The sequence below is a fragment of the Acomys minous genome (assembly GCF_964271855.1).
Source record: "Acomys minous genome assembly, chromosome: 12".
NCBI classification, from domain to species: domain Eukaryota; kingdom Metazoa; phylum Chordata; class Mammalia; order Rodentia; family Muridae; genus Acomys; species Acomys minous.
In genome coordinates, this window is record NC_140493.1 from 72,607,917 (window position 1) to 72,632,723 (window position 24,807).

The window sequence follows — 24,807 nt, forward strand, 5'->3', positions numbered from 1 at the left end:
CTGCTTTCACGTTCAGAGGCACTTAGCGGCATACCTAACAGTCCCGGGGTGGGGGGTCGGGGCACAGGACAGACACAGAAATGGTCCAGCAGGACAGTTAGACACCTGCCTCACACTGGCTCACAAGCTCGCATCTCTGTCTGCTGCCTCTTGTTTTGTGACTTCTGTTTTCTCACTTGCAGGGTGAGGGTGAGGCTGTTAGGCAGGTTGTAACTGACAGTGCTATGCTGGTATCCAGCACACAGAAAGTGTTAGTGTGAAGGTTAAAACACAACCCTCCGCAGCTGGGACGCAGCTCTGTTGGTTGAGAGCTTCCTTAGAATTCATGAGTGTCTGAGTTTGATTCCCCAGCGTGACAGAAACCAGGCCTGGTGCGGTCTCAGCACTAGAGAGGGAGAGACAGGAGAGTCAGAAGGCCAAGGCTAACCTGAGCTTTATTACACACCAACTTTACAATTTTGATTAAAAACTTATTTTTGTCAACAGTAGTGGTAGTGCACACCTTTAACCCCAGCACTTGGGAGGCAGAGGTAGGTGGATCCCTGTGAGTTCGAGGCCAGCCTGGTCTACAGAGTGAGTCCAGGACAGCCAGGGCTACACAGAGAAACCCTGTCTCGAAAAAACAAAAAATAAAAAACAAAAATATAAAAAAATCATTTTATATGTATAGGTGTTTTGCCTGCATGTGTGTATGTGTACCACATGTGTGCCCAGTGCTTGTGGAGGCCAGAAAAGGGCATCAGGCTCCCCTGGAACTGGAGTCACAGCCCTCTGTGAGCCACCATGTGGGTTCTAGGAACCAAATGCCAGACCTCTGCATAAGCCAGTGCTCTTCATCATCTCTCCTAAGCCCTAAAATTGTGTGTGTGTGTGTGTGTGTGTGTGTGTGTATTGAGACAGGTAGCCCAAGCTAGCCTTGAGCTGCCTCAGCCTCCTGAGTTGCTAGGATTGCACCTGCCTGGTGAGCCCATTGTTCAGGTTGAAAAGTGATGCTGAGAAAGGGGAAGAGATTTTCCCAAGGGTGAGGTTGGTCAGCCCCTGTGTGGGTGTGAGCCGCCGTCACCGCCCTCTTGCCTGTCAGCCGCAGCTCTGCTGGTGCATTGCATGAAGCAGCTTGGCTCTGGAAGGCCCTCCACACTCCGCACCTGCTCTTCTCTGGCCACACACACTGTAGTTTCTGATAAATCCCCAATCCCATTAGCCAGGCAGGAGAAAACAGGCCCTAAAGAGCAGTGAGGCAAGCCTCCCAGGGGTCTGAATGTCCCTCAGGGACACAAGGCCCCAGGGGAAGCTGCCACCCTTGGTCTACAGTGCTCAGCGTTTGTTATGCTAATATGCATCAACACACAAAAATCCCCTAGTTTCTGGAAGAATTCACACTTGGAATCTTTGCCTTTGGTCTAGGCAGCCTGTGAGCCTCACCGCTGTCTGGGGCTGGGTGGGTGCCACCAGGGCCCTGTCCTTGTCTCTGTCTCCACACCCAAGTGTTCCAGAAAAGTTGCTGCTTCCAGGGTCTCATCACCTCCCCACCCCCCACCCTGCCTTCATCCTCTCCTCTGACTCGCTGTCGTGCTGTGTTTGGTTGAGGGCCACCTTTGTGAGCATGACCCTCCGAAAGAGTTTTGTATCCTGTCTCGTCAGCTCGCCTGCGTGCAGAGGGCGCTGCACCGCACGGCACCCACTTTCCCACTCCGACTTCTGTCCCAGTGCTTGGGGAAGGGCAGCTCTTCCGAGACCTTTCTCTCCGTTTTCACCCCTGCTGTGATGGAAAGGGTCCAGAGGTCAGTGGCAGCCAGCTCGGGGCCCATTCTAATGAAGGGGACTGAATGCCTGGCCCGCCAAAACTGGTCCTTTGCAGAATGGCCAAGGGAGAGCCTGCCCTCAAGGCAAGCATGCCAGCTCTTGTTTGCCCCAGCCTGTTATTCTTAGACACGGACTGGGCCGTGGGGCCCCAAAGGAGGGGGGGGGGGACGGCGCTGAGGAAGGAGAAGGCAACAGAAGCAGGTTTATTTAGGGTGAGCTGGTGCCTTTCACGGGATGGTGCGGTCACAAACTGGAAGCGCAGACAGTCTTCTGGGGGTCGGGGGGGGGGGGGTTGGATCTAGCAGGATTCTAATGCCAAACGACTCTGGACCTGGGACCCTTCTGATCAGAGGTTCTCTCCCTCCCTTGTCACAGAAGCCCACACAGCTGCAAAGCTGCCCCATGGGCAACCACATGCTGCCCCTCTCCAAGGCTTCTTCTGCTGGATTTGGAAGGGCTGTGTAGAGTGGAAAGGACTTGGGAGAAAGGCAGGCCGGCATCCTGGCCCGGCATGCACTCTGGGGACAAATCCTTCTCACCTGTGAGATGGAAAGACTAGTACATACTCAGCTACATCTAGATTAGGTGGGGCCTGAGGCTTTCTGAAGACAAGGCATGGCAGTACATCTTTTCCTTTCTTTCTTTCTTTCTTTCTTTCTTTCTTTCTTTCTTTCTTTCTTTCTTTCTTTCTTTCTTTCCCCCCGAGAAAGGGTTTCTCTGTGTCGCCCCGCTGTACAGGATTCACCTTGTAGACCAGGCTGGCCTCAAACTCACAGCAATCTGATTTGCCAGCCTCTGACTCCCAAGTACTGGGATTACAGGTGTGGGTCACCCGCCTGGCGGGCAGGGCCCCTCTGAAGCCCTTGAAAGTTTCTAGGAGCGGGGTCTTGGGAAACTTGCACTGCAAATGCAGCTAGCTGCACCCTGCCTGGTGGACTAAGGGGCAGAGCAGGCAGCTTTACACCTGGCTCTTTCTAGCCCCTGCAGAGCAGGCTAAAAGGACACTCTCACTTTCATCCCTGCCACCTCTCCAGCTACAGTGAGCAAAACTACCCAGGCGGCCCTGAAGGTAGTCAGCGCCCTAGACTTCCGCCTGCAGGGTCGCACCCGAGGCCTGGAGTTCACCACAGGTCAGGTGGTGCTCTGAGGACAGGGTGTGATGGCCCCTCGGAGGCTTTGAGCCTGGAAGGATTACAGTTGGTGCCCTTGGGGTTTCTGATGCTATGAAGAAACACCAAAGGGCTTATTTCATTTTACACTTCCAGGCTGGAGTCTGTCTCTGCGGGAAGTCAGGGCAGGAACCTGGAAGTAAGAACTGAAGCAGAGGCCATGGAAAAGGTTTGCTCCTCACTGCTTGCTCAGCCTGCTTTCTTATGCACCCCAGGACCACCTGCCCGGGGGTGGCAGCACCCACAGTGGGCTAGCCCCGCCCCCCCACATCAATCATTAATCAAGAAAATGTCCCATAAGGACAATCTTGTGGAAGCGGTTCTTTAATTCTGGCTTCTTCTTCTTCCTGGGTAATTGTAGCCTGTGTCAAGTTGACAAAACAAGACAGGGTGGTCAGTGAAGGAACCAGCAGGTGACCCTGGGCGGTGGCGGGCTGAGCAGTTCTCTGAGAAGCAGCTAGGCAGCACCTGGGGAAAGAGCAGGGTGTGAGATGGAAGACCCTGACAAGCAGCAGGAAGAAAGTCTCACCGTTACCACTTCCGCTTTGCTTCTGGTTCCCCTGTGCCTGGTCGGTCACACGTCAGGCAGTCTGGCATGAGGAGGCCCTGGAGACTGGCTGGGAAAGGTGGTTCCAACAAGCTGCACAGGCGAGATGTGCTGGAGCAGGGATGAGCAGCTGCCTCCGAAGCTGGCCTGAAGCTCAGCTCTCTTGGCTCCACAGATAGACTCCCATAGGTCAATCTTCTCAAATGGTCCAACCTCCCATCTCGCTGTGGGGGAGAAGGAAACTTGGGGTGGGGGGCTGAGTGTCTCCTTCTGGAACCCACTCATCAAAATGCCTGTGACCTCACTGGGGTGTCTAAGTCCAGAAACAGCCTCCCAGCCTCGGGCAGCCTTCCTGTGGTCCACCTGCTCAGGAGCCCCAGACACCAGGCCTCTCCTGCCTCACTGGTTCTCCCGTGTGTTTCTCTTTCCTCGGAAGGGTGACTGAGAGTCTATTGCTCCTTGCCCCTGAGGCCTGGAGGGGCGCACAAAGAGACACAGATGCACTCCTGGTTGTAAAGAGGAAGTTCAAAAGTTCAAAAGCAAGCAGGGCTAACCCAAGTAGGAGGCCCAGCAAACAGGGTAGCAGAAGAACAAGACTTTGCTCAAGGTTCCCACAAGCCGGGCAGAGGGGAAGTTGATAGTAGCTGTCATATCAAGATCTGCCAGGAGGAAGGCGCTACCTACTAGGGGGCCGGGGCAGCATGGGGACAAATGCTGTGCTGGCCACCACCGTGTGTTTGGAACCTGCCCCTAAATGCTCTCGGTGTGGTAAGTACTTTATTTCCACTTCATAGACCGGAGTAGGAGGCACTGGATAGGAGTCCCCACACTCTGTCACTGGCCAGGTAGAGAGCCCCTCACCCGGCATTCATGTCCGCCACAAAGCCTGCAGGCTATGCCTGAACTTGGGTCGAAATCAGCTTTGTCAGGTGGTCAGACGCTGACCTGAAGCAGGGAAGGGCAGGTCTCCAGACCTGGGGTGATGAGTCCTCGGTCATGCCTGGTGTTGAAGGAACCCCTTGAGGAAGCAGCTAATTCTGCCCTGAGGGTTAGAGCAAGCCTAGGGAGCTGGTGGTCACGCGAGGCCTCGAACGCCTGGTCATGGCTATTATCATAAAGCTTCATCTGGAAAGGAAATATTGCCCGAGCCCCCTTACCTACGGCACTTTACATTTATCTTAAAGAGGGGCTGTTGAGACGGCTCAGTAGTTAGGAACAATTGCTGCTCCCGCAGAGGACCCAAGCTTGGCTCCCAGCACCCTTGTCAGGTAGCTCGGTGCCTGTAGCTCTGGAATTGGGAATATCAGGTGCTTCTGGTCACCTCAAGCACCAGCACTCACGTGCACACACCCACAGGGACACACGGACACATAACGTGTAATTAAAAATAATGAAGATAAATATTTTAAAAAGTATCTTAGAGGTTGGGGCTAGGGTAGGACCTCTCAGTGGTAGGACACTTGCCTAACATGTCTTGAGGGCCTGGGTTTAATCCCCAGCACATGACAAGAGGAAGTCAGCTATGTAGAGATGGAGGATTGAACGGCTCCCTGGAATGGCCGGGGAAGTGATGGAGAGAGGTCAGGGGTGCAAGAAGTGTAAGGAGTAAATGCACAGTCTGAGGCTGTAACTGGCGGGAGTGAATCTTTGGGGCAGGGTTAGAAGAAGGGCGGAGGATGTGACAGAATAGTAAATATTCCACTATAGTAGCCATTGTGAAATATATATATATATTATATATACTAACATATATATGCATATGTGTGTGTTTAAAATTTGTGTGTGTGGGAGTGTGATTGTGCAATATCGCATATGTGGGGAGCAGAGAACAGCTTTTGAGGTTAGGTTTTCTCCTACCATGTAAGTCCTAGGGATTGAACTCAGGACTTAAGACTTGGCAGCAAGTACCTTTATGCTCTGAGCCATCTTAGTGGCCCACAATACAATTTTTTTTTTTAATTTCAAAAATAAAAAGCTTGGAGGCTGGAGAGATGCATCACCAGTTAAGAACACTTACTGTTCCTGGAGAGGAGCCAGGCTGGATTTCCAGCACCCACATAGTTTACGGCCTAGTGCTTGTCACCTCAGGGCCCAACAAGTTCCCTGGCAAAATAGCAGCCATGTACTTAGTGTACAAATCCTGGTGAGACACACCTGCTGACCTCGAGACAAGGTTCAGTGGATTTGTGTGCTAGGAGAGAAGGCAAGACATCAGCTAGAAGACAGGAAAGTACAGGCAGAAGACAACCCATGTGCTAAGAGAAGAAAATAAAGCCAGAGTAGCAGGGGCAAGGAGGGTGTGTTTGTGTGTGTGTGTGTGTGTGTGTGTGTGTGTGTGTGTGTGTGTGTCCTTCCTCTGTGGAAGAGGGCATCTTGGGAGGTGACATGAGCAAGTTATGAGTGAGGCTAACAAGACATAAAAGCAGAGCAGGCCCCTGCTGAGCTGGGAGGGAGATCCCAGAAGCTGCTGCTGCAGTTCAGAGCTGGGCCTGGGAGCCCAGAGGGCAGCTGTTGGGCAGAGCCCTGAGCCACAGGGGCCCTTGGGTGTGTGGTAGGTCTCCAGAGGCCAGATAGGGCTAATGCCAGCACCCGGAGAGCCCATCTTGGCACTGTAGAGACTGCTGGGGTCTTCCAGGAGGAGGAGAAGGAGGAGGTGGCTTTCATCTCTGATGGTGACAGCATGTGAGTGCGAACACAGGACCTGCTGCTGTGGGGCTGGAACCCTCCGTGAGCTCTGGGTGAATGCCTGCATCCATGTTAGCTAAGTGCAGTGGGAATGGGGCTGAGGGACACGGCAGATTTTAAAGGAAGCTAGGCATCTCCTGTGTTGCTTTCGGATGCCTCTCAGATCCTGGGGCCGTGTTATCAGCAGGCGGAAGTAGGCATTCCGCTCCCTGTGGTCCCAGGCCCTCATTCTCCTATCTTCAGAAGTGTGTGCTGCGGGGGAGGCCCTCCCACGAGTCACCTAGGCTGCCTTGCCAAGGAATCGCAGCTGCCCCTGGAGCCACCTGCTTTTCATGGCTGCCCAAGAAGCACACAAAACGTCTACCTCCATGCTTCTGTTTTTGCACTACTTGGCCAGATCATCCCTCCTATGGAGCGCTGTGAGATCCACTAAAGCCCCCTGCCTCCTGCCTTCCTTATACTTTCAAAGATGTCATGGCTAGGAAGCCCCAGCGGTGGAGGTGTCTGGAAGTCAGGGCAGAGGTCCAGGCTGGGCATCAACATGCAATGGAATTTAAAGCCATAGGTCAGACAAGACACATGTGCATGCACACACACACACACACACACACACACACACACACACACACACACACACACTCATGCACGCACACAGAGGCGGGCATGGGGGAGGCATGTATCTTCGGGGGGCTCAGGTGTTGAAGAATGCTGGTCATCACAGACGCCGGTATTGACTGGCTCTCAGCTGGTGGAGACTATACAGGGCGCAGCCACTGCAGTAACGATAGGGAGGCTGCGGCAGGAGGGTCGGGACTTAAAAGCCCTGTTTTAACCAAACAGAAACGATACTGAGAACAAAACAGGCTGGCATGTAGCTCAGTCGGGAGAGTGCTTGTCTCAGGCTCCTGGGTGTGACTCTTAGCACTGCATCAAACTAGACGTGGTAGTGCACACCCGTAGTCCTAACACTCTGGAGGTGGAAGCAGGAACAGAAGTTCAAGACTGCCCGGCGTGGTGGGGCACGCCTTTAGTCCCATCCCTCGGGAGGCAGAGGCAGGCAGATCACTGTGAGTTCAAGGCCAGCCTGGTCTACAAAGGGAGTCTAGGACAGCTAGGGCCGATACACAGAGAAACCCTGTCTCGGAAAAAAAACAAACCAAAACCAAAAGATGTTCAAGATCATCCCACTTACATAACCAGTTTAAAACCAGTCTGGAATACACGAGGCCCTGCCTCAAAAAGCAAACAAACGGGCAGGAGAGGAGGAGATGGCTCAGCTGTAAAAGACTAAAGACAACCAAAGAGCATACAATCAAAGACAAAATAAGAGGAGAGTGAACTGCTGTCAACCCTGCTGCTCAGGTGAGACCCCCAAGCTGAGATACTAGGAAGTGCAGGTGTCAGCAACAGGCTGGCTGAGGCCTTAGCCTGAGCAGATTAGATGCCAGGGGGGCCTCACCTCTATGAATGTCGCCTTGTGGTGTAAGTCCGGGCAACAGGAAACCTGGCCTGAAAACAACTTCTTTTTTAGGGCACCCCCCAACTGGCCTCCTCTGAGTTCAGCTTCTCCAGTTCCCACCTGAACACAGTGGCTCCTTCAGCCCAGGGCTGTGGCTTCTCCTTAAGTAGGAGGAACAAGTGGCTCAGTGTCCTGAGGCCAGGCGCCTTTGGTTTTCCTCTGCTGAACCCAGCCCTGGCAGAGAAGCCACAATGAGCCTGTGTGTGTGTGTGCCGAGAGGAGAGGCCAGCTCCAGTCCCCCGACCAGCCGGTCGTCTGTTGATGTGGCCTTCTGTTTATCCAGAGATAGATTGGGCAGGCCCAAGTAAGTGGTGGCACTGGGCCCTCCTGGAGTTGGCCCAGGCTCCCTGCCTTACCGATGCTAGGCTGCAGGGGCTCTGCGGCTGTGCTGGGCCTTCAGGCCTGCTGCAATCACGTGTCTCCTGCGGTTTGGGGTTGTCTCCCACTGAGATGATTTGAGAGACAATTTTGAAGGATTTGTTTGCTTTCAGAGTGGATTTATAAGCCTTTTAGTGTGTTCTGACCAGAAAAATCGTTGTCTATGTCCATCGATATATCCAGATGTAGTTGTTTGGTTTTGAGTGGTGTGTGTGTGTGTGTGTGTGTGTGTGTGTGTGTGTTTGTTTCCTGAGACCAATAGCCAACCCCCTGGAGTGTCACTTGCAGAGGACCTCATTTTGGGCTGAGGATGAGGCAGAGGACTAGGAAGGACAGGAACATGCTAAGGGACATCAGAGAACCTAGTGTGCAGCAGCTCTTGCGAAGACTTGGGGTGACCTAGCAGGGAACCCAGCCCGAGCTTCCATCCATGGGACTGAGGAGGAACTAAGAGTGGACACAGCTGAAGCACACGTGTGGCCAAATCCCCAAGCCCTGGTGTGAGCCGCATCTGGTGAGAAGCGGCCAGGCTGGACAGTGGACACCTGCTGAATGGGTGTTGGAGAGTGTAGCCAAACCCTTTCTGGCCCAGGCCGACCTGAGTCAGGTCTCAGCTCTGTCCCCCGGCTTGTCACGCCTCTCCTCCTCATCTGTAGCACGGATGGGGCAACAGCTGTCATGTAGCTGATGAAAGTGAAAATCATGGCCCGGGAGGCCCGCAGCAGGCATGCAGTAATTGTTAGTTCTTATTAAGAATAAGCTGCCGGAGGCTGGGCGTGGCGGTGTACACCCTTTAATCCAGCACCTGGGAGGCAGAGGCTGATGATCTCTGTGAACCCCTAGGTCAGCCTGGTCTCCATAGCAAGTCCCAAGCCAGCCGAGGTTACAGAGCGAAACCCTGTCTCAGAAAACAACAAAAAACTGTGAGGAAATGATCACTTGTTGGGGTCCAGGCTCCATGGGATAGAGGGGGCTCTCCTCAGATCTGTTCCGGGGAAAGGGTGTTGAGTCTTGAAGGAAGCCTATTTGATACTTTTCAAATGCATGTCTCAGAGCTAGGCACGGTGTCACATGCCTGCACTCAGGAGGCTGAGACAGCAGGATCACCTCAGGTTTGCCGCCAGCCTAGGCTAAACAGCAAGACCCTGTCACAGAAAGCCTACAGACATGTGTCTTAGGAACTTTCCAAAAGGCTGTGCTACCTCACTCATGCCCAGGCAGGCCCTCTGCTCTGTGCAGTGGCTGAGTGACCCTTAGTCCCACTGTATGCCAGACACATAAGGAACAGGATTTCAAAGGCAACCAGGGACGTGGACCTGTTCTTCAGGACTTGCAGCCTGGTGGGGACCTAAGAAAGGCCAATAAACAGCATGTTCCTCACAGTAGCAGACCCGAGATCGTGACCCAGGAAATCGTTGTTACTTGACCAGAAGGGGACTCTTTTGGTCACATTGGAGTGGTATTTTGAAGGGTAACCAAGAGTTTTTCTAGAAGGGACCACACGTTTGATAATGAGGCAGCGTTTCCAGTCTGCTCCCAGTTGCCTCTACAAAGAGCAGTAATTTCGGGCGAGTCAATTTCTTCAATTTCCCACTTTTGTATTTGTTTACTTTTTTCTTTTTGACACTGCCATCTCTTTTGGGACAGTCCACATACCCCTCCCCCCCCTCATTCCTGTTCCAGAAAACTGGGGCTTGAACCTAGGGACTCGAACATGCTGGCAAAGTGCCGTCTCCTGAGCTACACCTCAGCCCTTTGAGGCTCTCACGAGAAGTTATACTTGTGTGCCCTGGGCCACTGTGCAGCTGCGCCAGCCTGGAGACCGACCGCTCATCCCCACACGCAGGACACCCCTGGGTGGCTGCACAGAGACGGTCCTTGAAGAGCCACATGCCCAGCCCTGGCCTTGTGGAGGGCGTGCTGACGAGAAGCAGAGGGCTGGGAATCGGAGCCTGGGCTGTAGGAGGCCTGGCCTCTCACAGAATTGTAGCTGAAGGGGAGGGGGCTAGTGGTGACCCTGATGATGACGGGGTACCTCGTGTTCAGGCAGGTGTGCGGTGGCCATCTCCAGATGCAAGTCATCACCTAAATCCTGGAGCTGATGATCTTCGAACCCCAGAGGCTCTCTATCCCCCACTTGTTTATTTTTCCTTCCCCTCTTTCCTTCCCGCACCCTGTTTCCCTCCTTTCTTTTACCTTTCCTTTATGTATTGTTTTCGCTGTTACCATTTTTGAGATAGGGTCTTAACGCTATAGTCCTAGCACTCACAATGTAGCCCAGGCTAGCCTTGATCGTTTTCTTCAGAGCCCATGCTTGTTTATCACCTGACTTCCCTGATATAATACTGGTTCCATAACAGCCAGCTGAGACTTTTTTTTCCCCCGAGACAGGGTTTCTCTGTCTAGCTTTGGCTGTCCTGGACTTGCTTTGTAGACCAGGCTGGCCTTGAACTCACAGTGATCCACCTGCCTCTGTCTCCCAAGTGCTGGGATTAAAGGCGCGCACCATCACTACCACCACCCGGCCCAGCTGAGACTTTTTGCTGCTCTCTTTGTGTTGTACCCACAAGACTCACAAACAAGCCCATAGCACATCATTGTCTATAAGGAAGGAGGGAAGGGACAAATGATGCCTTTAGCCACGACCATGTGATCATAGCCACTTTCATCCACAAGCCTAAAGCAGGGCAGCTACCAAGGCTTTCGTGCTCACCCGAACATATTTTTACCCAGGGCCATGAGCACCTGGCTTCACCCTGCCATGCGTGTTGACTTGCCAGCAGCCGGTAGATGGGCGTAGGCTCCGAGGCAACCGGCAGACAGTGGAGGGCTGGAACCAGTGCTCTGTGAGCCAGGTGAACTGACCTGGGTGGGGTGACCTATCCTAACTACCCCAGTCTAGGAGAAGGTGAGAGGTGAGGAGTCCGGAAAGAGACGTGTTTACACTGTCCTGGGTGTGGCCTACAGTTACCCGACGTCACCAAGGAAGGAAAGGGAAGTTCCCTGCTAGTCCTCTTAATTCTGAGTCAGAAGGACCCTGTCCCTCTCCCCTCCCCAGCCACCTCTTCTTGGGTGACTGTATGACTCAGAGATGGATGTCAAAGAGGAAACACGACCTTTCTCATCATCATCCCCTTGTCAGGTTTGAAAAACTTAAGAAAACCCACTTCTCCTGTGGGTGCTGGTGCTATAGGCCCAGCGTGGTGGCGCACGCCTTTAATCCCAGCACTTGGGAGGCAGAGGCAGGCGGATCTCTGCGCATGAGGGGCCAGCTTTGTCCCATCTATATGGAGCTCCGACCAGCTAGAATTACACAGTGACATCCTGTCTCCAAAAAGAGGAGGAGGAAGAAAAGGTAATTGGAAATGTCGTTCCTTTAGGGTGAGAGGTCGCTACTACCACTTAGGCTCCTGCCTGCTTGCTTGTACCTTTCTCCCTTTCCTAGGCCACTGTACTGTTATGATACATTACTGTCATCTGAGATTAGGTCACAGCTGACACTTTCTAAATGTGTGCTCTAGGAACCTCTGAAGAGAGGTGACAAAGGACAAGAGCATGTGGTGCAGTCCCAGCAGGCTTTGCTGCACAGTGACACTGTATTGAACAGGAGCCATGTCCATGGTGTGTGTGTTGACAGAAGCAACCCACTCACGTGGCCCGTGTGACTGATGTTGACAGTTCTGGTTAATGACTGATGTCTGTCACAGAGAGCTAGACTGGAGGGGGAGGCTGTCACAGGCGGACCTCATGGAGGAATGAGGCCATTCTCCACTCAGAGCTGCTTTTGGGCGTGGTCACACTGGAGCAGGGGTTGTAAATGTGGCCTCACGTGGAAGGCCATATGCTAAGCAGACAGAAGGGAAACTTTTATTTTTTTTTACCTTAAGAAATGTTTTAGAGTAGCCGGGCGTGGTGGCGCACGCCTTTAATCCTAGCACTTGGGAGGCAGAGGCAGGTGGATCACTGTGAGTTCGAGGCCAGCCTGGTCTACATAGTGAGTCCAGGACAGCCAAGGCTACACAGAGAAACTCTGTCTCGAAAAACCAAAAAAAAAAAAGAAATGTTTTAGAGCTGGGCACCATGGCAGCACATGCCTGTAATCCCAACACTCAGGAGGGAGGCAGAGGCAGGTGGATCTCTGAGTTCAAGGCCAGCCTGGTCTACATAGTGAGTTCCAGGATAGCCAGGGCTATGTAGAGAGACTCTGTCTCAAAAAACAAAAAAACCCAACTTTTTATTACACTGTGTGTGTGTGTGTGTGTGTGTCTGTCTGTCTGTCTGTCTGTCTGTCTGTCTATCATGTAGTATCCAGGGACTGAACTCAAGTCATCAGGCTTAGTGGCAAGTGACAAGTGATTTTACTTTGTTGTTGTGGGTTGTTATGTTTGGTTTTTTGGGTCAGGTGGTCCCAGGTGACTTCAAACTCATTGTTTAGCTGAGGATGATCTTGACCTTTTTACCCTCCTGCCTCTGCCTCCCAGGTGCTGGGCTTACACAACTTTTACACACACACACACACACACACACACACACACACACACACACACACCCATTTGAACCCAGGGACACAGAGATTTGCCCTTAACTCTTGGGTTCTTATTTGGTTTTTCCAGACAGGGTTTCTCTGTGTAGCCTGGCTGTCCTGGACTTGCTTTGTAGACCAGGCTGTCCTCGAACTCACAGCGATCCGCCTGCCTCTGCCTCCTGAGTGCTGGGATTAAGGGCGTGTGCCACCACGCCTGGCTCTTTTTTTTTTTTTTTTTAAGTATTTTTATTTAATTTTAATTTATGTGCATTGGTGTGAGGGCGTCAGACCTTGGAGTTACAGACAGTTATGAGCTGCCAAGTGGGTGCTGGGAATTGAACCCGGGACCTTTGGAAGAGCAGACAATGCTCTTAACCACTGAGCCATCTCTCCAGCCCCCTTCTTCCATTCTTAAAGCCACTCAATCAAGTTACCACCTCCACCTCAACACCACTGGTCCCATGAACCCTGCCGGCAGGTGATAGGCCTCTCCTGGAAGTGAGGGGTACATTCCCCACAAGCCCTGCCAGCTGCCCCTGCTCTCCTCTCAACCAGGGATTTTACATATGTGTATATGTGTGTATATATATATATATATATATATATGTATAAATATATGTATAGCGTGAGCTAGGGACTAGTGCAGCTGAGGGACCTCTCTGCTTGGGCAGAATTGTTCTTCAGTCAGAACAATCGGAATGGAACAGAACCTGGGCGCAGGGCCTTGGGGTTTTATAGGACAGAACAGGGAACTTTTGAGTGGGAAGAGTCTCACCCACAGATCTAGTTCCTGCTTTCCCAAGGTCATCAACATTGGCGGAGGTCCTTACCCGTTGATGTCTCACCAGGAGTGCTCCTGGCATGCTGACTCCTAGTCTGAGCCTCCCTGCTCCTGGCTCCTGCCCAAGGAGCCGGTCAGATCTTCCTGTTGGGAGTTTCTCAGGCTGTTTGGAGCTTTTTCGTTATTAACCCTTCATATAGTTGTTTTATTAGCAATGGCTTCTTTGTACTAAGTGCCTGCTGTCTCAGACTCAAGTTAGGTTTGTTTTGTTGTTGTTGTTGCTGTTTGTTTTTTTAATTTTTCCAACATTTAGAAAATTTCCCAACAATTTAATTCCCAGCTATTAAAATTGCTGGGGGAGGGTGGCGCATGGCTTTAATCTCAGCACTAGGGAGTCAGCTTAGTCTACTGACAGGCTGGGCTACAAACAACAAAAAGAAAACAAGAAAAAAAGAGGGGGGAAAAAAAAAGGAAGGAAAGCATTGGTCTAATCTAAAATGTTATCACTGTTAACTCTTAAATTCTAAAATGCCTGACCAGCCAGTGTTGTCTTGTGTGTACAGATGAGTTAAATTTGCCAGGGTCTTTTAGCCCTTGGTTGAGGGGCTCACACACCTAACACTGGGTTAGGCAGCTGGTGAGTGCTGTTGGGGTAACAGGAGCTGTTGTGGGGAATGCTGTAGCAGGACAAGCATTGCACAGGACAGGAACCTCACACCTGAAAGAGGAAGTGTCTTGTTTCTATTTTATAGAGGAAGAAACTGAGGCTCCCAACCATTGGGCAACTTCCTGGTGGTAACAGAAGACAGTAGCATTGTTGAGTGTTATCTGAGCATGCCTCTCACTCTGCCTTGCGGTTTGGGGTTTTGTGTGTGTGTGTGTGTGTGTGTGTGTGTGTGTGTGTGTGTGTGTGTGTGTTTGTGTTTTGTTTTACCCGAGACAGGGTTTCTCTGTCTAGCCTTGGATGTCTTGGACTCGATTTGTAGACCGGGCTGGCCTCGAACTCACAGAGATTACACGAGTGTGTCACTGGTTGCTTTTGTTGAGAAAAGGTCTCAGTTTGTAGCACATCCTGCCCCAACTCTCTTGAGGTTACTGACAGAAAGTACCATGCTCAGCTCACTTTGGCTTTTTAGGACAAATAACCTAACCCACTTCCTGAGAGGAAAAAAAAAGAGGGCCCCATTCATACCACACACTCCATAGAGTTCTTAAACATGTTGAGGTGAGGGGGTTGTAAAAAAAAAAAAGCCTGCTTAACTAGACCAGTGATTTAGCACATTTTAACATCCATGGCTGGGTTTCCTGGGCCAGGAGGAGGCTTGGCTGGGCTCACTTTCCCTGCTGCTTCAGTTGAATGGCAGCAGAGACCCAGAAGGAATAATTTATTTGCCTTGAGTCTTGCCTTGGAAGACAAGAGAAGCCGCCAAGGTACAGCGCCCGGACTTAGCCACACCTGAAACCACTGGAGGCTGCTAACTCAGGTCTCAGAGCCAAGCACCCAAGCATTTGAGAGTCCCGCATTTGCCTAGGGCTTAGCTCACAGTGAAAAGGCACACAGCGACCCAGGAAGTGGACTGTGATGTTCCCTTCTTACAGACTGAGTCTCAGAAGGCGAATGGAAACTCCCAGGACAAGGAGCTGACGAATAGGACTCAAACCCAGCTTGGCCTTCCTGCAAAGCCAAGATACAGTTCACTGACCCCGTATACCTAGGGCTGTGAGAGTGGACAGTGTGAGAAACAGGCTGTGGTGTCTGGCTGCACACAGTTCCAAAGGTCGCGTAGAGACTACAAGACACAAATTCAGAGAACAAATCTTACCTGGAGGTCCTCTCTAGCTAAGGCTGTCTACGCAAAGCTGCAACTCTCGTGGGCTCTGACCAGGTAAGCAGAGAGGTAGCTGGGAATTTATTGTAGGACACACAGTGGGTGAGAAAGAACTTGGGAGCAAAGGAGCAGGGGTTCTCAACCGTCCTAATGCTGTCACCTTTTAATACAGTTCCTCATGTTGTGATGACCCCCAGGCTCCCAGCCATGAGATTATTCTTGTTGCTACTTCATAAATGTAATGTTGCTACGGCTATGAATTGTAATGTAAATTCCTGATATATGACCCCTGTGAAAGGTGTGTGTGTGTGTGTGTGTGTGTGTGAGAGAGAGAGAGAGAGAGAGAGAGAGAGAGAGAGAGAGAGAGAGAGCGAGAGGGGGGGGGAGGGAGGGACAGAGATCCATCCTAAGGCTACCCAAATGCTTGTGTCACTTTATAGAGCAGTTAAAAACTCAAGAAGGTGACTTGCAGCCTGTCAGGAAGGTAATTTGCTTTCCCCGAGTTATGTAAAACACTATCAGGCTGAAGGGAAAACTGTGTTTATAACGCTTGCTGCTTCGTTTAAGTCCTAGCATTTTCGTCTTGTTTAAATCTTGAACGACGTGAAGGCCTGGGAGGGACGGCCTTTCTGATGTAAATCCTTTTCGTTGAGTTCTCTATTTCTTGTTGCCACTTGTATCTCGGTGCTAGGGCTAGCTGTAGATAGCTTTCGCTCTGAGTGAAAAGAGAAAAGTTGTGGGTAGGACTGAGGCTAAACAAATCAGACTCCAGCTGGTGGTGGGTTGAGGCAGGGTTTGGCAGGCTTTCGGTCCGTGAGCTCGAGCCAGACAGTGCCGCCTGACTCCTGACGAGTAGTGACACCAAACAGTGACACTGCATTGAGCTCACTGGAAAGTAAGCGCAAACTCTAGTCTTCTTCGATCCCGGGGCTGCAGTAACTTGCGCGCTCGGACAAGCCCCACCCACCGAGGCGCCGACCTTGCGGCCATTGGCGGACACCGCCACCGCCACCTGCCCCTTACCTTGGGTGGGCGGGGCTACCTGGGCCCCGCCCCCGCGGCTCGGGTTCCCAGGCCGCCCGGCCTCAGGACCCGCCCCCTGCGCGAGGCCCCGCCGCCCGAGCCCCGGGAGCCCGGGCGCCTCGTGATGTCACGGCAGCTTTGATACAAAGAACCCCTTCGGCCCACGCGGGTCTCCCGGCAACGGGTGCGGGCGGGGGCGGGACCGGCGGCTTCAACTGGTGCGGAGCCGCGCGCCGCCCGGATTTGTTTTCTGAGTACTGTGCTGGCTGCGTCCCCGCGCGCCCCGCCCGACCCGACCCGACCCGACCAGCGTCCGGCTTCTTGTTCATGTGCAGCGGCCCGACTCGCGGCCGGTCGGGGGATGCGCACCCCGCCGGCTCCGGGATATCAGGTAAGCGGCGGCCGCGAGACGTACCTGGCCAGAACCCCGGAGCTGCTAAGTTGGCGGGTCCGTCATTAGCGTCCACCCTACCCGGGCCGGCCGGCGAGATCGGAGTACCTGCGCTGTCCGGCCCGGGCTCAGAGGCGAAGCCATTCAAGCCTGCTCGGAGCCCTCGGGCCCCACGCCCAGGTGCGAGTGTGAGCGGAAACCGCTCTGTGCCTGAAGAGGATGGCGGTGCTCTGTGCGGCGCTGGTCCAGAAATGTTCTAGGGGGTGTCTGGTGGGCTTGGGAAAAGGGGTTATTAGCTCCCCCCCTCCATTGGGTCCCTGCTCTTGGCTAGACTGCTTCCCCTGGGAGCTGTAAAAGGCGAAGTTTTTTCCATAGGTGATGGCGACTGCACGTAGCCGATTTCCTGCTCCTCCTCTCTCTCTCTCTCAGGTTATCTTAAGGGGTCAGGAGACAGAACCAGCTTAGTGTGGGGACTTGAGACAGGACCTGCTTCCCTTTATTGAGATGCTGCAGCGTAGGTGTGCGTGGGCTACCAGCCTGCGTCCTTGAGTCCTATACGAACCACTGTCCACCTCAGTGTAAGTTGTTGACACAACTGCATCTCTGCTACGACAAGTGTCTCCCAGGGCCTGGCATCACAGCCTCTGTAAACCTGGTACCAACACAACCGCATTCCGTTGCATTGTCGCCTCTCTTGTTTCCACTTCCTATCCTGCTTTTTTCCCAAAAGAGCTAGAATTGGTTAATCCTGGACTGATTCGCCCCCTCCTCGCCAAACCCTCCCCATCCCACCCACACACCCCCACCATGCACACAAGGTAGCCGCGGAGTCAGAGGCCCTGCCTTGTGCGTGGTGCTTGCACTACTGGATTGGATCCACCTTGCCCTGGTGCCTGGTGATCTCCAAACCCCTGCCTCCTTTCACTGAGCAAGAGCAGGTAATAATTGCTTAGGCTCCCACATCCCCTGGGGTACTGTCCAGGGCTCTCCCCAGGTGAAAGATGGCTTCTGTGATTGCTAAGGAAAGGCGTCTCAGCTGGGAGGGTTTTACAGCCACAAAGACCTCAGCTATGGGATATCTCCTCCATCCAACTTCAATAGCTGAGATCTCATATTTCAAATCCAGCCTGCAAAGTTCAGGTACGGTGGCGCTGACCTAGACATTAACCTGGGTTGCCGCTTCACACAAAGTGCAGGGTTAAATGCCTAGGGAGCATTATAAGTCGGACACGTCCTTGCCCTCCAGGGGATCGTGGGTTCCTGGGTCTTACTCTGATACCACCCAACTACCCCAAAAGCTTGGGCTGGTTCACGTGGGTGCTTTGAGGTCCCTAAAAGCCACTGATGAACGTGAGGCTGCGGCATGTAGGCAGCACAGCTTGGTTTGGTTGGCTGCCTGGTGGAAACCGCTTTGGAATGTTGGGTTCTAGGTTTAGGCGTAGGGGTCAGAGTAAATGACAAGGCAAACCCGAGAGATAAGCCTTGGGCTTCAGGGCATGGAGGGTTTACTAGCCAGGCCAGGTGAGCAAGCTGCAAGGTCTGACCTTTGCCCCAAGGGAGATCTTAACTCGACAGACTGCCTGGAGCCTGTCCTTGGGAAGGACTTTTAGCCAGGGGCAGAAGGAATGGCTGAAGCTAGAAGGGCGGCCGTGGTTTAAGCTGTCTTTTGAGGGAACTGGGGAGGTTCCCATCTGACCATTGGGGCTAGGCCTAAGCAAGCTGACAGCTCCCAGCCTCCTGACGTCCTGGGAGGCCCTTTCTCTGGAGCTGCTTCCTGGAGGCTGTCACAGCTCACTCCCTGGTCATCCCCACACCCCACCCTGGATGCCTTGCCTTGGGGGGGGGGCTGGCAGCCCATCTTCGTAGGCTGTTTTGCCTACTGTTTCTCCACACCGAACCTTGCCTTGAGGGGTTTTGGGGTTTCACTTCCGTGTGCTTATTTATTTTAGGTGAGGGTCCCGAGGTGCTAGAGCAGGAGAGATTTCCCGTGAGATTGCAGATGGGCGGGCACTTCTAGGGTAGGGTTGGAACAACCTATTCAGAGAGTCCCCTCCGCTCCGCCCTCCGGCCTGTGCTGCCTGCTGGCACAGGGTTTGTGTTTTAAATAGGAAGACTCCTTGTCTGGTTCTGCATCTGGCATTAGTGGGGTCTAGTGCCTTGGTTCCCCAGGTAAGGTACTCCGGTCCTGGGGTGGTACTCAGTTTTCTCTGAGTCAGCTGTGCTAGCTCCTGACTCGGTAACTAGGTCTTTAAGGCATCAAATCACTGGCCGTGAAATGAAGGCCACTCAGGTGTCACTGCTAGGTTAGTGGGGTCCTGACCCCGTCATCTGGCCTTAGTGTTTGGCATTCCCACCTGTTATTTCCCTGGACACTGCGATCTTCTTTCCTGGATGGCACCCTGTCTCCTCTCTCAGGTGGCATTTCGGGCATAGTGCTTTCCCCGTTTCTGTTAGCCCACATCGCCTGGCACAAGGCAAATGTCGCTTCACTCACTCACTACGTAGAAACTTAGGTGGTTGGTTGACTTTTCCAGCTCCTGTGCTTGTTGTCGGGAGCCCTGGCATTGAGTGAAACGGACGTGAGTCTTTGCTTCATGAAGCTGTGTTATAGGGATGAGGCAGGCCAGGCAGAGGTTAGGCGGCCTGTGAGATGCACTGGATATAAGCAGGAAGAGCGTGTGTGTGTGTGTGTGTGTGTGTGTGTGTGTGTGTGTGTGTGTGTGTGTGTGTGTTGGGTTTTAAACAGTGGCCAGGTAACTCATTGCTGAGAAGGGACATCTTGATAGGAGAGCAACAGAACAGCAGCTGTAAAGGCCCTGAGGTGGACCCTGGGTCTTAACATGGTGTGCCCAGCAACGCTGCATGGAGACAGAGTAGGGGAACGGGCTGTGAGGCCGAGGGAAGCCTGCCGCCACCAGGCAGCTGTGGGGTTTGGCGAGAGAGCCACCGTGGCTTAGAAACTGGAAATGGCCCCTCGTAGCCTTCCATGGCTCTGCCGCCTTGCAGTCCTCGGAGTTGAGGGTTAAGTGGCATCTCTCAGCCCGTGTGACTGACGCTGCTCTGAGCTTCCTGCCCTCAGCTTGGGTCTGGTCAGATAAGCCTGTTTGCTTGGCTGTAGATGGTTGCCGATCATGTCTTCTCTACCACACACCCGAAACTAGTAGAAGCCGTGCCGGTGACACGTTTGGAGCTTGTCAACTCCTGTCAGGAGGGGCAAGACCAGTTATAAGACCCACTGTGTAGCCCACACACTGACTGGCGGCTTCTTGGCTCTGTCTCCCTCTGTCTGCAGATCCTCCTCGGCCCCCGGTGCCTAGACGTCCCTCCACCTGTCCACTCTGGGTGCTTGTCCGTGTAATTCAGGACACCTGTACCTCAAGGATCCCAGAGAGGCCTTCACACACCTGGGCAGAAACTTTGGGGTTCATCTCTATCTTGGGGTTAAGAGTATGTGTTTTAGACCCCCCCTTTCCTACCCATTCCCAGTGTGGGTTTTGACCAAGAGTTAGGGTGCCGTTTGAGTTCCCAGTGGCTGGAGTGAGTTAGTGGCTGTTTCTCCCGGGCAGGACTGCTGGCAGATTTTTACTTGACCTCATTTCAAAGCTGTGTGCCCCAGAGGCTGCAATGGGCTGCAGGTTGAGGAGAGTGTACGCTCCAAAGCCTGGGCTGAGAGGCCTCGTCTTCTCATGGCAGGTGTCTGTTCGTGGCAGTCCTCACCCGAGTGTCTAGGGCCTCATTGCACTACTGTTAACTAAGTGGAATATAGCATTGGCCAGTTCACATGGGGGTGCACTAGAACCGATGGGGGTGCCTGCCGGGCCTTTATACCGGATCCTATGAAGTCTGATTCTTACTGAGCTGGAACACAGACGCTCAGAACCATCATGGGTACCCCAGGAGCCTGTTGATCCCTTCCTTAATTCTCCAGTGACCTGTGAAGGGGATGATGGAGCGAAAGCAGCAGCTAGGGATGTGCGTGTCCTGGAAGAGTCAGCTGAAGGTCAGGGCCCTCTGCATCGGTCCGGAGCCATAGTTGTCCGGGTGACCTCCAGGCTCAGCCTTGCCCAGCAGGGGGTTCTAGTGATGGCGGCAGGCTGCTCAGACGAGTGAGTTTTTTCCAACCATGTCACCATTATTCAAATGAAAGCGGAGATCCGATAGTTATTAAGATCTGTGTCTTGCCTGTGGGAGCCTTATCTTTAATTAAAAAAAAATATTTTGTTTCTTCATATTATTTTTGCTGGGTGGTGGCAGCACACACTTTAACCCCAGCACTCGGGAGGCAGAGTCAGGGGAATCTCTGTGAGTTTGAGGCCGGCTTGGTCTACAAAGAGAGTTCCAAGACAGCCAGGGCTACACAGAGAAACCCTGTCTCGAAAAACAAAGAGCAAACAAACAAAAAGTTATTCTTTTTTAGCTATACGTAGGTGTGTGTGTGCAGTGAGTGCGGGTGCCCTCAGGAGCATCAGGTTGCCCTGGTGTTGGAGTTACAGACAGCTGTGAGCCATCTGAGTTGGCTGCTGGGAACCAAATCCGATTCTTTTAACCACTGACCATCTCTCCAGCCCCTGAATTTTTTTTTAAAATAGTATATGTGTGCACATGTGGATGTGTGTGTGCACTCACCTGATTGAAAGTACCGACAGGCCAGAGGAACTGGATTTTCTAGAACAACAACACATGCTCTGAAACTCTGAGATGTCTCTCTAGCAGCACTCCCTCCTCTTTAAGAATAAAGACCAGAAAGGGGAAAAGACAAAACAAAACGAGGGCCTCTATGTGTAGTCCTGAAGGCCTGCCTGTCACTGTATAAACTAGGCTGATCTGAAACTCACAGCAATCCTCCTGTCTCTGCCTCCCAAGTTTTGGAATCACAGCAGTGTGTTACTATACCTGGCTGAATCTTTATCTTTGAAGGGGCTAAAAGAGGAAGGCCTAAACAGAAGCGGGGTGTAGGAGAAGGCAAGGCGTTCTTTGGTCATCTCGCCCCTGACCTCCTGTGTCCTACAAGCTTGGTGTCATAAAAAGAGAAGCCATGTTTCATAGCCCAGCTGGCTGGAATGGAAAGGGATTAGAGCCGTAGGTAGGTAGGGGTGTGTGTGTGTGTGTATGTGTGCGCGCACGCGTGCGTGCCTGCCTGCCTGCTCTTGGCTTCCAACTTAAGTCCCAGTGTTCAGATGTGCGAGTGTAGAAGCTGTTCCTTTGTTTCTGCTTGCTGATTTCCGGGTCAGTGCTGCCATGTCCCCGTTCCTCACACACCCAGACTCCCAAGGGCCTGTTTTCTTAGGGCTGAAAAGTAGGTTTGGGAGCTGGAAAACATCTGAGTACAGACCTGGCTCTTGGCTCCACCACTCACTGCTGGAGGCAGACTGTTTAATTCTATGCCTCGCCTTCCTCACCTGCGGCTTGAGAACAGAACCAGTTCCTGCCTCCCGGCCATGCCTCAGTGACCCCAGCAGAGTGTCAGGCCTGAAGGGCACTTGCAGTATGCCTGGCCACCATAGGCACTGGCATTTCAGATCCTGCAGGCTTCCCCAGACTCGGTCCCCAACAGAGTGGCTGGCAGGTATTGATGACACAGGACAGAGGATGACTCCATTTCCTGAGGCTCTGTGCAGGAGAAGCAAAGTCCTTCCTCAGTGCTCGCCACTTTAAAGAAACCAGCTTGGTGTCCGCGCGTCAGCCTCTGGGGTCCAAGCAGCTGGCACCCACATGGTAATCTGTGAATGAGATGCAAAACACATTCTGAGGTGCCAGCCTTCTCCCCAGGGGCTCGAGGTAGGGCTGCACTTGGCCTTTGCTGGCCAAGGCTACCCGCTCTACCCAGCTGTGCACCGGTCACAGTAGTCTACAAAGGAGAGCGGCCCTCTGTTCCTTTGCCCGGCCACCCTTCACTCTGGCCATGAGCTGCCTGCGCCTGCGTGTGCACCTGTGCCCCAGGGAAGGCTCACTTAGGGCAGTGCTGCTGTCTGGTCAGCAGCCCACAGTCCGCCTTATTAAAATGCTGCGGCTTCAGCGAGCTGCAGAGGCCACAGGAGGTCTGGAGAGGGGCCAGGCTAAAAGGTGCAGGCTGTGCAGCCACTGGCCACATTAGGTGACTGTCCTTGGTAGTCTTCCAGGGAGCCAGTCGTACCTGCCTGTCCAGCTTGGCCACTTTGAGCTCGGCAGCTCCACCAAGGTGAAGCCAGACAGCCTGCCTGACTTGGCTGGTGCAGTGGGTGGTGGTCAGAGCAGCTTCTGCCTGACAAAGCGGGGTAATAACCTTGAGGTGACAGCCTTGGTTCCCGAGGAAGGTCCTCGTTTGCAAAGCAAGCCTGGCCAGCATATCGTCCTGTAGTTATCTGTAGTCGGTAGTTGTACCAATTACTAGCCAGGAAGGCTTAAAGGCCTAATGGCAACTTGAGGGGTGGGAAGACTGAGAATGTGTGTGTGTGCACACGAACGCAGTAAGTGCTATGTGTACAAACATGAGTGGAGTCATTGACCACCATGGGCACACAAGATAAAGAACTGCCTGCACTCCCATCCCCACTTATACTCTCGCCAGGTTTTTTTTTTTTTTTAAAGATTTATTTATTATGTATATAGTGCTCTGCCTGCATGTATACCTACAGGCCAGAAGAAGGTATCGGATTACATTATAGATGGTTGTGAGCCACCATGTGGTTGCTGGGAATTGAACCCATGACCTCTGGAGGAGCAGTCAGTGCCCTTAACCTCTGAGCCATCTCTCCAGTTTTTGAGACACCTTTTTCCTTCCACACGTCAAAGCCTCAGATTGGTGTGTGTGAGTTACACACGGTGGTGTTATAACTTAGCTGGTTGCACCTTTCCTTTTGAGGTGTACTTAAAATAACGGTGCATTTAAAACAGAGGCATCTTGGACTTAATGAAACACAGAAACTAGGTAACCTCTGGAGAAATTATGTAATTTGCCCAGTTTCTGTAAAGCAGGGGGCAGTAGAGCTACCTGTGGCAGTAGCAGAATGGAGTGAAGGCCGGTATTATGTGGTTCAAGCGGGCGAGCTTGCATCCTGGGTTCACCGGGCTCAGGTCCCAGTGGGCTCTGCGGCTGTGTGGGCCGGGAGAGCAGCGCAGCCTCTCTAAGCCTCGGGTTCCTCCTCAGGTCACGGGGCCATGAGCCTGCAGTTGTCCCCGAGGTGGGGGTTAGTCACCTTTCCCTATTTCTGGTGGCTGTCGTCTCAGTTTACACACTGAGAGCAGGGAGCTGTTACCCCACCCCAGAGGAGCAGCGAGAAACCGATATGCTTAGGGCCTCTTGACTATTTTTTTAAAAAAAAGTCTGTGAATGGGTGTTTTGCCTCCGTGCATGTCTCTGCACCATGTGCATGCCTGATGCGTGCAGAGGTTAGAGGAGCCTTGGGTCCTCTGGGAATGGAGTTACAGATAGCTGTTAGCCACTTACGGGTGCTGGGAATAGAACCCAGGTCTTCCGGAAGATCGCCAAGTGCCCTTAACTGCCGAGCCATCTATCTAGCTTCCGTGGCTAGTTTATAGCCCTTCCCGCCCTCACTTTCTCACACCGCCTGAGTTCTTGTCTTTACAGAGCTTTTCTTTAGCAGCATTTTTTTCAGATCTGTCTCCACCCGAGTTTCCTGGGGCCAGGAGGACAGACCCTTGGGTCTGTGTCACAGTGTCTGCCCCTTCCACCCAAGTCCCAGTGCCGCTAACACCGCTGGTTCCTGTTTGGACAGCCCGCATGTCTCAACTGGAGGTTGTCCAGCGCTCAGGGTTGTCCACTCTGGGGTTGGACAGTTACCGAGAGTTCAGGCACTTCTCTGAGCCCTCTTCACCGAGCTCAAGATCAGGCCTGGTCTTCAGGCCCCAGTCCTTATGGCTCTGTCATGGATATGGTAGGTGCTTAGCAGATGGCCTGTCTCACACTGTGGGACAGGGATCACAAAAGGGTCAGTGGACGGTGCTGTTGTATCAGGTGCCCTGAGATGGCTGAAGGAGCTCTGGCGGACAATGTGGACAGCTGGGCCTGGGATGCTCTCTGAGGTGCCAGTAGGATTTGGGGGGCAGTGGACCATGTTTGAGGTCCTGGGAAACAGGTCTTGGGAACATCCAGGTGACGGGACTTCGCCAGGGCCTCAGTGGGAGCTGTTGGCTGGAGACGGGCTTTCCTCGCGTCTC

General features: G+C 52.9%; 1 protein-coding gene across 6 annotated transcripts in view; it reads left to right on the forward strand.

The window, feature by feature from the left end:
- Nucleotides 1-24,807, forward strand: part of RAB11FIP4 (RAB11 family interacting protein 4) — a 117,878-nt gene that overhangs the window by 56,160 nt on the left and 36,911 nt on the right. The window contains exon 1 of one of the 6 annotated variants that reach the window (XM_084750427.1): nt 15,202-15,293. The exons of 3 other annotated variants lie outside the window; for them this stretch is intronic. Coding sequence is in view for 1 of the 3 variants with exons in the window: in XM_084750426.1 (XP_084606552.1) it covers nt 16,621-16,650 (30 nt within the window). In the remaining 2 variants the exon portion in view is untranslated. Of the gene's footprint in view, nt 1-15,201; nt 15,294-16,339; nt 16,651-18,776; nt 18,820-24,807 lie in introns of those variants that run through there. 2 more of the 6 variants (XM_084750426.1, XM_084750428.1) reach the window with 2 other exon arrangements.